At 39.7% G+C, this 13,134-nt stretch overlaps 1 protein-coding gene across 1 annotated transcript in view; it reads left to right on the plus strand.

Moving 5' to 3' along the window:
- The window catches only part of col4a2 (collagen, type IV, alpha 2), a 48,238-nt gene that overhangs the window by 23,881 nt on the left and 11,223 nt on the right, over positions 1–13,134 (plus strand). Inside the window, exons 5-16 of the mRNA XM_077617576.1 lie at positions 10,119–10,253; positions 10,327–10,371; positions 10,441–10,557; positions 10,625–10,693; positions 10,772–10,807; positions 11,583–11,636; positions 11,708–11,743; positions 11,818–11,928; positions 12,158–12,202; positions 12,281–12,328; positions 12,400–12,435; positions 12,501–12,545. Of these exons, the coding sequence (XP_077473702.1) occupies positions 10,119–10,253; positions 10,327–10,371; positions 10,441–10,557; positions 10,625–10,693; positions 10,772–10,807; positions 11,583–11,636; positions 11,708–11,743; positions 11,818–11,928; positions 12,158–12,202; positions 12,281–12,328; positions 12,400–12,435; positions 12,501–12,545 (777 nt within the window). The remainder of the gene's footprint in view (positions 1–10,118; positions 10,254–10,326; positions 10,372–10,440; positions 10,558–10,624; positions 10,694–10,771; positions 10,808–11,582; positions 11,637–11,707; positions 11,744–11,817; positions 11,929–12,157; positions 12,203–12,280; positions 12,329–12,399; positions 12,436–12,500; positions 12,546–13,134) is intronic.

Here is a 13,134-nt window from a genome sequence, read left to right on the forward strand (position 1 = left end):
GCCCTAGGACCAAGACCGAAACAGGGAATCAAGATCAAGATGAGACCAAATCCTTCAAAATTCCTCTTGAACCAAGACCAGTCGGACACAAATGCCAGTCACGGAAGATTAAAAACTCATGTCCTGAGAGCATTGCACAAGCAGTCTTCACATGTTATTAATGCCAAATCTGAAAGCTGAAACTGTAACAGCCTCATAACAAGGCCTGGCAAAAAGAAGGACCAACTGTTTGGGAAAGATGGTGAAAGACAAAGTCTGGGAAGTATAAAAAGCTGTTGTTGTCACTGAAACTTGTGTAGAGGATGGTTATTGTTGGACTTGGACCTAGTCCATGCATGAATTGGACAGTAATGACATCTTATGTGATAAGAGAGGAAATGAAACAGATTTAAACAACAGGTGGGGGCTTTTTAGAGGAGACCTTTCGTCACAATATGGCCCCTGAAGAACTCTGTTCAAAATCGAACAAAAAGCACTCAATTATGCTTGGTTTTAAGTATTTTTAGCGAACTATTATACAATCCGTACACTTTTGATTCTTTGAGACAATTCAACAAGTTTTAAGTAGTTGAATAACATACCATTTTTTTTCAAAAGCCCTCACTGGGAGGAAGAACAAACAACAATAAGGAGACATGACTCACTAAAAAATATCACAAGATTAAAGGACTGAGAAATTATTCTTCTTATCGCCTTCCTTGAAAATTTCCAAACCGTATTTGGCAGAGAGTTGTGCACCCACCTGTTTTTCTCATGTACAGTAGTGTATTTAGTACTTACTCTCTGGTTGGCTCAAATCATTTGTCAATTTAAAACTTTTGTAAGACTGCCTTATAGAAGACATTTAACATTTTCAATGCCGCTGACAGCAAAACATCCATTTGGAATGGTAAATGATTGTTTCAGTAACACTGATAAGTGTGAATTTCATTTGGACTGGAATCAAATGATGTTTGTGGAGCGTGTGGTTAGTGCCTCAGCCTCACAGCTCTGGGGTCCTGGGTTCAAATACAGGTCACGTCCACCTGTGTGGAGTTTGCAAGTTCTCCCGGGCCTGTGTGGGTTTCATCTGGGTACTCCGATGTCCTCCCACATTCTTACAAACATGCATGCTAGTCTGATTGGACACTAAATTGCCCCTAGGCAGTGTGAGTGTGCATGGTTGTCCGTCTCCTTGTGCCCTGCGATCGGCTGGCCACCGATTCAGGGTGTCCTCCACGTCTGGCCCGGAGTCAGCTGGGATAGGCTCCAGCACCCCCGGCGAACCTAATGAGGATAAAGTGGTTCAGAAAATGAGATGAGATGAGATTCCTTTCTAGGTGCTTTTGCTCCAGTCAGCTGAATACTTTTACAGTCTGCTCAAATGTTTTTTATTCTGTTGTTAACAGCTAATTTATGTGTCATTCTGTCAACATTTACTAGCTAGGTCAGCATAACAAATTTTAGGATTAACATCATTTATTAACTTACTTATTACCTATCTATTTATGTCTAAAATGCCTTTTCTATTCCTGCATCCTCACCCTCTTGCTACTGTGACAACGAAATTTCCCGAATACGGGATGAATAAAGTAATCCAATCCAATCCAATCTAAATTGTGATGTCACATGCAGAACTGCCTGGGGGGGAAAGCAGGCATTCCCTGTTGCATTGTTTTGGATGGAATAACTATGAAAAGACAATAACATTTGAGTGCTAAATTAATCTTTTTTACATGTAAAATTACATCAGTGCAGTCATTTTCATTTTCTGACAGGGTCAACATTTCGCCAGACCTCTAAAGCAGATCTGGTTCATCTATCACCATTACTAGAAGCCTATAAAACAAGCAAAAATCAAGTGAGGGAGGGCAGTTTTCTCGCTGACAAATATTGTGTTATCTGGAAATGTTCCTCTTGGGGCATAAAACATGCCTAGATGGATTTCCATTTGGCTGCCCTCTGTGACACCACACGTTTAATTACTGATGAAAATAAAAGGATCTTCGTCATCAATAATGTAGATTTAGCGATGTTTCTACTTCTTACGCACGCAGTCAGCAGTCCTGTGTTTGTGTAAATGTGTGCACTTGGGAATCAGACACCCAAACTCTGGAAACATTTTACGTGCCAGAACAGACAAACATCGTTAGCAAAGACGCTCCAGATTTAAATTTGATGACCACAAGTCCATCTACAATTTGTACTAATTTCATCACAGTAGTTAGCATATGTGACGTTCAGTGAAGAAAAAATAAAGTATTGCATATCTAGCGAGCGATACCATGTGTTCCTCATCAGGTGGTCTCGTGATACCTTCGTCGCACAGGAAACAATTAGCTCTCGTAAATATGTCCCTTTTCCCCTACAATTTCATTTTTCTCAACATTTATAGAGCTGCCTCGAGTAATTGTGCACCCAAAAAGGTGGAGGTCAAATAAGTTGAGGTATCCAATAACGGTTTTATTAGACGGCACCTAGCTGAAGAGTATAGTTTGGTCCTAGATTAAATAAAAACAGGTCTACAGTAATCCCTCGATTATCGCGTCTTCACTTATCGTGATTTTTTTTTGCTATTAATTATTTATTTATATATCTATTTTTATTTTTTAAGTTCATAAAAATGTGAAAATCCACGCTGAAACTCGTAAGCAGAAGTCACTCCTGCTACTAGGACTCAGCACTGAAAAAATAAGTTAAAAGGGTGACCCTACTTCGTGATTTTTCGATTATATCTGGTCTACATTAACCGCAATACTTGAGGGATTACTGTACCTTGGTTTGTGAAGGCTCCCACTTAGGTTAAAACTTTGAGTTCACGATAGGGTAAACCTGGCATTCACAAATTCAGTCATTTGCAGATTTTATTTTACTGGCTAAAAATCTGTTGATTTTGCACTCAAGTCAATGCAATTAACTCATTGGAGTAGATTTCTTGCGCTGTCAATGGCAACAAGCCTTCAGAGCAAGTCCTTCCAGTTTGAATGAATTGGGTGTGTTTCATTGTCAATGGCGGGCAATAAGTTGTAGTTTTACCAGTATTACTATTCCTAAAATAATATGTTGACTTTCCTTGAGGAGCTTCATTTAAAAGTAGTGCATGGCCATCATCTTGTGGCATCTATACGTGCTTATAACAATTGTTTGGTATGAAGTATTGTCATGGCAAGGATTTTCCGTACCACTTATCCTCACTAAGGTCACAGGGGTGCTGGAGCCTATCCCAGCCAACTGCTGTAGGCAAGAGGCAGGGGAAACCATTGCTTGCAGGAGTTTCTGCCATCGGTGTCAACAAAGTTAAGTACCAAAGGACAAGCCTTATGCATTCATTTATTCATTCATTTTCCATACCACTTATCCTCACAAGGGTCAGCCAATCGCATGCATGTTTTTTTTATGTGGAGGGCAACTGGAGTATCTGGAGAAAACACACGCAAGTCCTGGGAGAACATGCAAACTCCACACAGGAAGCTCTGAACCTGGGATTGAACCCTCGATCCCAAAACTGTGAGGCCAACACGCTAACCCCTCACCCACTGGGCCACCTAAAGCCTGGTACAATAACACAAATCATAATTAATTGAGAGAATTGAATTTGATTCCATTTTTTTACATCTAAGACGGGTAAATCAATCACATCACAAAACGAGGGAACCACAAAAATTCAGAAGTTTCGGTACATTTTGACAATCAACAAATGACATTCAAAACAAAACCCTAGCCTTTGCTTGTTTTGTGCTTAGACAGAGATAAAAGACTCCCCAAAGATCAGTAGAAGTATAGAAGCTCTCCTAAAAAAAAGAAGCCAGCCAATTCTAACCAACGTTAGTGTCAACACACCCACTAGGACCCTCATTACCCATAAACACAATCAGTTGTTGTAAGACCGCATTATACAGCCGCGCTTAGAGGCAACACTTCATTCCGAAATGTCCTTTTTCTCACGCGTGAACGCCACAGCTGCGTCCTGTTTCGACATCTCATTCCTCAGACCTGAGGCAAGATCGCAGGTGTCCGGCCCGGGAGGAAAGTCCGAACAGTTCTTGGAGACGCCCCTGGCATCCGGCGTCGCCACTACTCATTAAATGCTTAACACGAATGATGATTTTCAGAAATGGAAGTGGTGGGGGGCGGACTTAAACGATGTTTGTTGTGCGCTTTATCCCTCAAACTGTGTTTGTATACGTGAAGTCTGCGCACATCCAACGAGGTCATTGGCGTTTTTCTCCAGCCACAGGGGGAAGATGAACAAGAAAAGAACCCCCCACCCTCCGCGATCCAAACATACTGCCATAGATATCCAAACATCATCTGCAGATGTTTATTTGCTCTGCTTGAGTTCTCCTTAGGGTATCCATTGCACCCCCCTACTAAGCTTGAAACCCACTTTTCTTCTTCATGAACTTCATGCTAAAAGGAGATCTCCAGGAAATGAGTTTAAAAACCTTCCGTCCAAGACAAACTTGTAAATGGGGTTGCGGATCGGACATGTGGGATCTAATTCACCCTGGGGAAACCTTGTCCCTAATGCGCTAATGTCCAATTTGCCGTATTTTGGGACTGCTGACCGGCAACTTGAGATGAAAGGTACATTGTGTACTCTTGTCCAAGTTGAATTCACCAACAATCTAAAAGATGCTACGATAAACTCGTTTGTACTCGGGTACCTATCATCACGTGAATGTTTTGCGTGTTTTCGTTTTTTACAGTCGATGGCAGATTAATTAGGAAAGCTAATGTAATTTGTATCACTGTAATTGCTGTAGTTTGCGATTCAAAATGGCCGACAGTTCAACATTCTCATCTCATATTCTGAACCTCTTTATCCTCACTAGGGTCGCACGGGGTGCTAGAGCCTATTCCAGCTGATTTCGGGCTAGAGGCGTGGGACACCCTGAATTGGTGGCCAGCCAATCGCAGGACACAAGGAGAGGAACAACCATTCAAGGGCAATTTAGAGTGTCCAATCGGCCTACCATGCATGTCTGTGAAATGTGGGAGGAAACCGGAGTACCTGGAGAAAACCCACACAGGCCCAGGGAGAACATGCAAACTCCACACAGGTGGACCAACCTGGATTTGAACCCAGGTCCCCCACTGTGAGGCTAACATGCGAACCACTCAACTAAGAGTGCAGTCTTTTTTTTTCATGAACTCATTGACATAGATTCATCCGCTGTGAGCCCTCCCACTTAAACTGAATCGGACGTCTACTAGTGATTAACTGTTAGAGTTATTGTGTTTTATCCTAAAATAAACTGAGAAAAAAATTAAGAGTGCATCCTGATTGTGAAACAGTGCACTGTCCTACTTTTTATTTCCTGACTTTTTCTCAAGCAGTGAAGCAACACAAGCGCTTCCGGACAGTCATTTACGGCTTGATTTTTATTCCTCCTGGATGTCAGAGGTCGGTACACGAGCCCGTGTGTTTCCCATCCTGTTCTTATTGGGCCTGTCCCAAAACGTCCACCCCGGGAGACGCTTCCCGGGACCACATTCAATTTACGGCGTCAGACGGACAGACTAATAGACGTGAGATTTAAGAAGAACAAAAATGCAAACATACAAAAGCGAGATGGGAAGAAGGGGGGTTATCATCGAGTTGGTGGAGACTGCAGTAAATGTCACCAAAAAGTCAGATGGCAAATCCACTTACAATTGATAATAGTAAAGGTCGACTATTTTTTTTTTGTTATATTAAGTTATTAGATGCCACTTAGAGCACGTCGGCCTCACAGTTCTAGGGTCAGTTTGTGTGGAGTTTGCATGTTCTCATTGGGCCTGCATGGGTTTTCTCTGGGTAGTCTGGTTTCCTCCCACATTCCAAAAACTTCACTTATCTCACTTATGGTGCAGTTATGCATTTGCAAGACTGGTGTGGAACAAATTGTAAGCAGGTCCCAGGTCAGATGGGATAGGCGGCATTACCCTGCGGCTCTGACAAGAATAATCCGTTTTAATTTCCAGTGTTGAATTGGATTCAATGACCTCTTTTACAAAAACATGGAAAGGTCAAAATACCTGAAAAGAACCTCCATAATAACCACTTGAAAGGTTATATGTCAACCAAAAATGAGCTTTGATCGCTCTCAACAGGTGTGCCTAAGGAAGTGGCTTGTCTCAGAATGTGCGAGTTTATGCAGGATTTTTTTATTTGCACATTCAGGTCAGGGGTTTCATTTCTTGTCATCTATCTGCACTCCTACATGGAACACACACACACACAGACATGGTAAAACCTTGATTCCAGCTGCAGAACGTCCTTTGAAGGCAAAATAATTGCTGTCTTATCTTTGGCTTTGGGACTTTTCCAAGGACATTTTTAGGTATCGGCATCCCATCAGTGCACACCTCAGCATCACTGTGTCCTAACCTACAATGTGTGCGTGTGTGGCATTGCATGCTTTCCAAACGAGGTGAGAAGTGACTGGATGAAAAGCAGACATGGGTGACCAGACCCCGTATGGGAAGTTCGCCTTTTACTGCCCCGTTCGGTCTGACACGTTTTTTTTTTTTTGTGTCGGGCCCATTATTTATGTCATTTTATCTTGTTTTTACAATGTTGATTTTTGTTGTCCGTGACAAAGGGGGCTGCAATTTTTAGCCGGACATAATTCTTTGGCCAGGAATGATGGTGATAGAAGTCCAGTTCAGTTCATTTTAACTGGTAGCAATGGCAGTAAATGGAAATGTTTTTTCTACGGAGGATAGAGAGAAATGTTTATTGTGTTTTCTGTCTGCCTGTAGGTAAAACTTGTAATGTATTGGTTCCATATGGCTGTTTGTTTAAAATGACTCAAGAACGAAAAGGGGATTATTATCAAACTTGTTTGTAATATGTAACGGAAAAGGTGATTGCATTTTGGGTGATGAGCCAAAGGTCGTAGTAGTCAGAAAAGGAATTTTGCAATATAATTTTATACCAGCTTTAACGGATATCACCATGCTTTTAATGTGCACACCAAGGTCTGCTCTATTCATTCATCCATTCAATTTCTGAACCGGCTTTCCTGACAAGGGTCACGGAGGGTGCTGGAGCCTATCCTAGCTGACCCGGATTTGGTGGCCGGCCAATGTCTGCTTGATTATAGTGCTCTATTTTTCAGGAGAATACCAATTTGTACTTGTGAACTTGTTTAGTTTCTTTGTTAGCGTGCAAGACGCATTGCATGGTGTGGTCCCAACTGGGGGAAGTACTTTGACGGCAAGTAAGAAGGATGCTTTGGGAAGAGGAAGGCAGGAAATTCTTGGCTGAAAGCGACGTAAGAGGATAACAATGGTCCCACAATGAAGGAAACCGAGTGACGTGGGGAATGTCGAGTGTCTTGAGTCAAGGCGATGTCATGTGCATACCTCTGCTCAGGTCAAAGGTCATCGTTACATGCACTTTGGCGCTTTGACAGGCGTGGGTTCGATTTCCGCTGGTGGCGGGAGACTGTGAGTGCGAATGGTCGTCTGTCTCTCAGTGTGATCTACAGCTGACTGGTGACCAGTCTAGGGTGTAGTCTGCCTTTCAGAAAATGATTAAGAAACACTGCGCCTAAACAATAGGTAGGCCCATCTGTTTCTGTACACGTACACCCGAATTATTGCATTTTTGATTCTTATCTTGGCTATTTATACATTTTTGGACAATAAGAGCAATTACACCAACATCTAATTCACTTAACAGATGAAACTATATTTGAATAATATTACTAGTCATTCATTGTTTGAGGTCAACTATTTGTAGTGATGGCGCCCTCTTGCGGTGGTGTTTCTTTTAGTTTAAAGACAAGATTGTGCTTCGATCAGAACAGCTGGAGATTCATGCCAGACAAAACATACACTTACTTCTCAAAGGCCTCTTGGAGACACAACTGTGTCCTTTGTATCTCTAACACACATACGCACAAACCCACACGCTACTCATTATTCTGAGGCAATTAATCACTTGTCTGTGACATTTTTTACAACTTATTTTGATGGATTTGCGTATTTAACTCATTGACCGCCATTGACGGGTCTAGACGTCCAACCCATTTCGATTGGGCTGGGCGAATGAACGAATTTACCCCTGCAAATGGGTTGGACGTCCACAGCTGTCAATGGCACTGTAAGATGAGAACTCTCCGGCACCTATCCCAGTTTAAATGAATTGAATTTCTATCGTTATCAATGGTGGGTAATGAGTTAAATGAGGAGGTTCAAGCTTTTATTTTTTTACAAATTATGTTTATGTATTTTTTTAAGTTCAACTCCTCTAGTACCTTAAATTAAAAACAAATGTGTAATGTTATAATAATATTACTACATTTACACTGTTTAAGGTCGTGTTCCAAAAGTGGAGTTTTTTTGTATGTTTCTTTTTAAATTTTTTGCTCAAATGTTTGTGCATTATCATTCATAATATATTATCATAATTTCAATATTATAATCCAATAAGTCAAGTAATATTTCAAGAGGATATTTTAGGAGGGGAAACCTATTTTATTTTAGTCTCTTTTTTAAACACGGCTGTGAATAGGATATTTTAATCAACGAGAACTTTGCACAAATTCTGCACTCAAAATGACTGTTTTATCATGTTGTCATCTGAATAAACTGTAAAAATTAATGAAGCAAGCATATTTTGACATTTAAAGGTAAAATATTAACAAAGATGGAGTATAGATCTTATACCCATTAAAAATAATCATTTTTTTACAGCAATGACAATGTATTTGTACTTTGTTAGTTCCCACCAGTGGGCTACTTGAAAGAATAATACTCACGTTGACCAATCCCCCAAACTATTTGTCCGTGGGTGTTTTGGTGGGTTCTCACAGGAAGACATCGAAGCCCCCTGACCTCGGCGGTCATCACCATCTGACTTTTTAGACTGTCGTGGCAAACAAACAACATCGTTTCCCATGATATCACCCACCACAAGTTTCTCAACCATTTGCAAAATCATATCATGTTCTTTTTTTACCCCCTGAATTCAACACTTCAGCCCACAACTCACACTAAAAGGGGAACACAACTAGGAATGTCTTTTTTTTTTTTTAATCTGTGTTGACAAGCCTATTTTTGTTCTACTTCTACAAATTGACCAGTAGGAAAATGTAAAGAGCTTTTTGAGAGCTTAACCCTTTGACGTCTGAATTTATATTTTTTTTAAATGTACATAAAAAAGATTGGCAAAATATTTACACATATATACATACATATGTATGTGTGTGTATATATATACATACATATGTATGTATGTGTGTATATATATATATATATATATATATATATACATATATACATACATATGTATGTATGTGTATATATATATATATACATATATACATACATATGTATGTATGTGTGTATATATACACATATATACATACATATGTATGTATGTGTATATTATATATATACATACATAGCTATATATACATATATATATACATAGTATATATATATATATATATATATATATATATATATATATGCTGTTTTTAGTTTGATGGAAAAAGAAATATTTTGTTAAATGCGTTACAAGATTAGGAATCTTGAAGGGAATTATTAGACATTAATGGTGTTACAATCCAATTAATTTAGGTCTAGGGGGGGCTGACAGCAATCAAATGATGGTAAAAAAGATAAAACATTTTTACAGTTAAGTTAAAACTAATAAATTCATTGATTGTATTACTTTTAAGCTGTTTTATTTTAACAGATTTTCAAAGATCTGCCAAAACCAATCATTCAAAAGATTGCACAATTATCATTTTGTAGATTGGAAAAATGGACTCACCATCATTATCGTCGTAGCACGGTTACAATTTTTAAACACAAATGTTGCAGCAGTACATGTTTACAGACATCAACAATTTTGATTAATGGCAGTTCTCCTTTAGACTTTTTTTAAACTTTCAAAATCTTTGACACCAAATTTTAAAGGCATTTTAGTTTTAAAAACAACAATAAAACTCCTGAGTCACAAGTGTAAGCTTTTTATAGAAAAATAAATAACAGTTTGAACACTTTCCTTGATATCATGTCAAAGATAAGGTTATCAATCATTCATATCCAAGTCACTGAAATATTGATGAATTGAGTTCAGTTTGTTCCAGACCTGATCATTAAATTTATGTTTTTATTCATTCGTCCTTCAATAACAGGGTCAACATGGTCCTGTGGGTCCCCAAGGCTTCACAGGGCCCCCGGGGAGAGTTGGAGATCCAGGCATCCAAGGGCCAAAGGGCCACAATGGTGAAACCGGCCGTAGTGGCGCCCTTGGGCCCAAAGGAAATATGGTAAATTCGCCTTAAAAAAAACAAAAGCTGCAGATGTAGGTTTAATCATCATGGCCAAATTATTTTTCTTTAGGGAATGACAGGTGTACCTGGCTTCTCTGGAAACAACGGAATCCCGGTAGGGGACATTTGCTGCGGGTGTCCTTAGAAAAGAGGCAAATTTAAATCGGCATTCCGTTTTTTTTAGGGTCATCCTGGACAACCGGGACCCAGAGGGAAGCCCGGCGCCGACGGCTGTAACGGAACAGTCGGGGAATCCGGAATCCCGGGTCTAGTTGGGCGTCAAGGAGCACCAGGATATTCCGTAAGTGTACCGCCACTGATGTTTTGCAAGTATGTACTTCCTGTCTTAAGTTTGCAGTTTCTCTCAGGGGCAACCAGGCAGGAAAGGGGAGAAGGGTGACACCTTGGATGTGACCGTGTACATGCAGAGATTCAGGGTGAGAAGTACAGCATGTGAAATATTTGACCAATCCTATATTGCTCCAACTGAATCAGATTTTATCATCTCTATACAGGGCGAGCTAGGCATACCAGGACTATATGGACCATTTGTAAGACTCAGTTTTTGTATTTGTACGTATTCATGATACATGATGTTAAATGGACAGTGGTAGTGTTTATATGAAAACCATGACTGAAATCAGCAATACCTGAGATTTGGTTGAGATCACTTTTAAGTTACCATATTCTCTCGCCTATAAGCCATATTTGTGAATCAAAAAAAATGATGCCTGAATCAAGGATAACGCTTATATGCGTACAAGACTTACAGCATTACTATACTCTTTTTCACCAGTAGATGTCGCCAAATTAACATTTACGATTTGTTGCTTATTTTCTGTTTTGCAGTAAGAAAACAACCATTACTGGATGATTTACTAACTTCGTTATGATATTGACCCTAATAATGTGCTTTTGATTCATACAGTATCTCAGAAATACCATGCGCGATGATTTTTCTTAAGATTTTCCCTTCAAAGTAACTCATTTGTACTCGTTATTAAAACCATGAATATGGAGGCGAAAATTGTGAAGGAGGGGGCGGCTAATACGGGAGAAATTGTAAAATTCAACGATTTTATGGCAATTTTAAGGGTCCGGCTTTACGCATTGGGGGGCGGGGTAGTGGGTGTGTTTATTGCGAGAAAATACAGTAAAGCAATACAAAAGCAACACAGAGAACAGTCTTTTGTCAGTGAACTCCAAGAACAGACCAAAACCTTTCAAATGCATCATGGACCATGAACGGTTTCAATGATAAAACTCGAATAAAATCTGTAAACCAGTAGTACAGTTGTCTCGTTATCATAACATGATATTTGACAGGGCCCCCCAGGAAACCGAGGATGGCCGGGAAACCCAGGGGTCCCAGGAACGAAGGTAATACAACAACAGTAATATGTATTTAAATGATAATTAATATGATCTAAACTAGCCACGTTTTTTTCCAGGGTCAACGAGGGGCACCGGGTCCTCCTGGACCAAAGGTTAGTCATGCTCAGAGTAGCTTAAGTTTGCAAGCCTTTGGACCCATTCGCTTGACTAGCTGTCTTCTGCATAGGCTGTGCAAAATATACTCAAGGGCATGAAGGGCGACCAGGGGGAGATAGGACCTCCAGGACCACCAGGAAACTCCACTCATCAACACACTCAGCCCCCATTTGGGCCACTTGTGGGTCTTTGCGTTCCATTTGCCTTTAAAAAAGTGTTTTATCTCTCTCCCTGCCATTGACAATCTGCTTAAATCTGTTTAGCACCAGTTTATCACTAATAGACGTCCAATTCATTTGATGCGGTTCATTCAATGCCATCTCCCTGTATTAAATGCATTGGACATCTATCGCTGTCAATGGCAGCCAATGAGTTCATTGTAAGGTGTTAAAAAATCCTGATCATTTTAGGGCCCTCGTGGAGCAAAGGGGTTTAAAGGAGAGCCAGGTGATGTGGTAGGTTCTCGCTAATACCTCACACAATTTATTCCTCTCATTCTATCGTTAGGGATCATTATTCTTCTTTAATTCCAGGCCGACAACAAGGGAGAAACTGGAATTACAGGCTTCGCGGGATCACGAGTAAGCAATCGATTGCATTTTCCTGTCAGAAATGACTTTGTCTTTAAAATCTGCATGGGATGTTGTTGTAGGGTCTACCTGGTGCACCTGGCCGGCCTGGTCCAAGGGTATGCTTGTATGACACATTTGATTAGGTGCTATGTTACAATGCAATAATGAGTCTCGCTTTCAGGGGAAAGTGGGAGAACAAGGGCCAGATGGAAGAGTGGGTTTAAAGGTAAATATTTTCATCTTTTGTGTGAGATTAAACATTAAATTTTATCAACGTGTTTCAAATTGCCTAATATATTTTCTTAGATTTGAGACGTGCGTAGGATTGTGGACATTCATTAATCGACAGACACCAAATTCAATCACTTTCATAACCTTGTTTGTGGTCGGACAAGCAGGCATTTTTATACAAACTAAACAAAATATCAAATGAGCAGCTATATATGAATGCATTCATTTCCATGCCATCTATTCTCATGTGGGTTGCAGGGTGCTAGAGATTGAGTCTGTTAACAATTGACATTAGGGGGGATACGCTGAGAATGGGCCAACCAGCAGCAAAAAAATACTATTTTTCTTTTGATTAACTCACATTTTTTCATAAAAAAAGGGGGAGTCCTTTTTATTTTGTTTTTATTTAAGTTTAAAAGAGAATGAGCTTTTTTGTTTTTTATCATTATTTATTCACCTGTATTTATTTTAAAAAAATGTGTTGTCTTTTTAAGCAAAAATGAAAAAAACTATTTGCATACTACCTTCATTCATTCATTTATGTTTAATTTTTGTTTTTAAACAAAGACAACAAAAGGAAAACA

This window comes from Stigmatopora argus, chromosome 13, assembly GCF_051989625.1.
Source record: "Stigmatopora argus isolate UIUO_Sarg chromosome 13, RoL_Sarg_1.0, whole genome shotgun sequence".
In the NCBI taxonomy this organism is placed as follows: domain Eukaryota; kingdom Metazoa; phylum Chordata; class Actinopteri; order Syngnathiformes; family Syngnathidae; genus Stigmatopora; species Stigmatopora argus.